The sequence below is a fragment of the Lynx rufus genome, unplaced genomic scaffold, assembly GCF_022079265.1.
Source record: "Lynx rufus isolate CCGP_SWC_20201006 ecotype Redwood Valley unplaced genomic scaffold, mLynRuf1.p SCAF_6, whole genome shotgun sequence".
NCBI classification, from domain to species: domain Eukaryota; kingdom Metazoa; phylum Chordata; class Mammalia; order Carnivora; family Felidae; genus Lynx; species Lynx rufus.
In genome coordinates this window covers 110,842,542-110,845,294 of record NW_025814878.1, presented here as the reverse complement: position 1 = coordinate 110,845,294, position 2,753 = coordinate 110,842,542, and the positions used below count along the sequence as shown (strand labels likewise).

The 2,753-nt window shown below is 49.2% G+C and overlaps 1 protein-coding gene across 3 annotated transcripts in view; it reads left to right on the top strand.

Annotated features, from left to right (window-relative positions):
- Nucleotides 1-2,055: 2,055 nt before the first annotated feature.
- Nucleotides 2,056-2,753, top strand: part of CUNH6orf89 (chromosome unknown C6orf89 homolog) — a 40,206-nt gene continuing 39,508 nt past the window's right edge. Inside the window, exon 1 of one of the 3 annotated variants that reach the window (XM_047101771.1) lies at nt 2,056-2,157. In XM_047101771.1, the coding sequence (XP_046957727.1) occupies nt 2,156-2,157 (2 nt within the window). In that variant the 5' untranslated portion in view covers nt 2,056-2,155. The remainder of the gene's footprint in view (nt 2,158-2,753) is intronic. The other 2 variants (XM_047101769.1, XM_047101770.1) reach the window with 2 other exon arrangements.

The following is a 2,753-nucleotide window of genomic DNA, read 5'->3' as shown; positions in this document are numbered from 1 at the left end:
TGGTCTCCAAGTGAAGAGTGCGACACTCTCCTGTAGCTCTGATTGGTTCGTTTAGGCGGGGAAGGTGGGAAGAACCAGAAAATCTGCACTCCGATTGGAGTTATGTCCTAATTTTCCGTTGGCAGAAGTTCTAGTCCCACAAAGGGGCTGGGACTTGAAAGAGAGAAGTAGAATGGAAGGGAATAGAAATGAGAGGTGCCAGTATCTGACCTTTGTAAGGCCCTGTACAATTTACATAGCACTTACATTTTATTATCTACTCCACAGAGCAATCCTGTAAAGTAGATATTATTGTTCCCATTTTTCAGATGTGAAAACCGAGACCCAGCAGTTAAATGACTTGTTCATTTGTCTCTAGCTATACAGCAAACCTGAGCCTTAAGACTCCAAAAAGTAGAGCAAAGAGTCTGGGACAGAGAGAGGAAAAGGGTCAGGAAGAAAATGAGAAAGAAGGAAAGGGAGAGAGATGAGAATGAAGATCAAAGAGATGAGGGCTAATGCAAGGCTTAGAGTGACTGGCTGGGATATATGGGATAGAAGGTTGTTAGGGAGGTTTGTTCAGGGTCAAAGAGAAGCAAAGTAGAGGCCCTGCAAGGTTTGGAGGGAGGAGGAGAAAGAAATGGGGTAAGTAAATGTTGTAGATGCTTTGCACACTGGTTAATAATGATGGCTACAGGGCGCCTGGGTGACTCAGTTAAACGTCAGACTTCAACTCAGGTCATGATGTCGTGGTTCACAAGTTCCAGCCCCAAGTCGAGCTCTGTGCTGACTGACAGCTCAGAGCCTGGAGCCTGCTTCGGATCCTGTGTCTCCCTCTCTCTCTGCCCCTCCCCCGCTTGTGCTCTGTCTCTCAAAAGTAAATAAATGTTAATAAAGTTTTAAAAAAATTAAAAAAAAATAACGATGGCTAAATGAGTTCTTTATGTCAGGCATCAAGCTAAGAACATGGTGTACTTTCACACTGTTAAAATCAAACACAAATGGAGACCAGACTTGAAAATTTCCTGAGCAGGCAAACCAGTTTAGTCATATAGGCAAACCTTAATTTAGCTTGTTCTGTGAAATAAACGAAACTTAACTTGGGCCACTTCTTGTTAATGCCTCTGAAAATCAAAAACAAAACTTAAACTGTTCTCAAAATTGATATGAAGTAACTACTCTTTTTAAAACTTTTTAAAATATTTAAAAAATATTTTACACTGTCAGCACAGAGCCTGATGTGGGGCTCAAACCCATGAACTGTGAGATCATGAAATCAAGAGTTGGACGCTTAACCGACGGAGTCACCCAGGTGCCCCACTATTTTTTTTTTTAAGTTTATTTTGAGAGAGAAAGGGAGAGTGCACCAGGGGAGAAGGGGAAGAGAGAATCCCAATCAGGCTCTGCACTATCAGTGCTGAGCCGGATGTGGGGCTTGATCTCACAAGCTGAAATCAAGAGTCAGACGCTTAACCGACTGCGCCACCCAGGCGCCCCGGTTGCTTTTAATTCAAAATAATCATCATGCCAAAGTGTCCGTCTTTGGGTGGCCTGCCTTTTGGCCCCTATAGGGACTATTTATATGATAGGGTTGTTGAATTGGTTTCACAAACATAAAGGGTTTGGCAATGTCTCGCACAGAGTAAGCTCCAATAAATATGAGTGGGTTGTGTGTTTATTTGTATGATTTGTTTGCTTGTCTTTCTTTTAGACTAAGAGCTCCCAGAGGTAAGGGCCTGCCCTCCGTTACCTATCCTTCCCACTCCTTAATGCCTAACACGCTGCCTGGCACGGAGTAAGGGGGGGCCCAATCAAAGGCTGTTGGATGAACCAGTTCAGCTGCTTAATCCGCGCGAGCGCGGAAGAGGACAGACCCCGGTAAAGACTCAAGTGGGCCGAGCAGGAAGAACCTGACGCCAGGGGGAGCAGGAACCCGCACTCTCCAGATCTCGCGAAACTTCGCGCGCGCGCGTGCGCGCGGCCAAGTCGCGGGTTCTGTTTCCGACGCAAGCGCGAGGCGTGAGGAAGGAGCCACCCTAGCACGCGCGGCCTCGCCTGTGGCGTGGGAGTTGCTTCCGGGTTGCGCGCCCGGAAGCAGGAAGTTGGCGGCTTACCCTCCTCGCCCGGAGGCTGAAGTCCCCGAGGCGGGAGGAGCCCGAGGGGGCGCGGGCCCCGCATGTGAGTGACTGGGGCCCGAGGCCGGGAGGGGGGAGGCCGCCCTGTGACAGCCTCACCGCCGCTCCCGTCCGTGACACCCTTGCGCGGCCCTTTTCCTCTTGCCCTTGCGCAAACCTCTTTTCTGAGCCTCTGGGGTTTCGCAGATTGACAGCACGGCCGGCAGCTCCCCCAGGGTCGACTCCCATAAGACGTCTTTTCCTTGGCTCCGCGTGGCCGAGCAAAGCGAGGTCGGCCCTGTTGGAGCTTGTTTCGCAGGTGTCACGGCAGTGTCCAGAACACCATCGGTGCTAGCGAAGTCTAGATTTCACTGCTCTTTTGACAACATTCTTCATTTTTTGGTATATGGAGTAGATTCCTGGCCCCCCTTCGAAACACCTTTTATTAATTGTTACCCGTGGAAGCTTGCCTTGTGTCAGTGGAAGTCTCGGTTCTTGCATTCCCCACAAAAGATTTACACGAGGATCCGCACTGGCATAAAGACCGTGAGAAGGAAGGTAGCAAGCACAAAGCAGTTTTTTAAAGGGCAGTACACTTTCAGGATGGAGTGGGCAGGCCTGGAGTTGGCGACTGCCCCGAGGCTACAGTTGTTTTTTCAC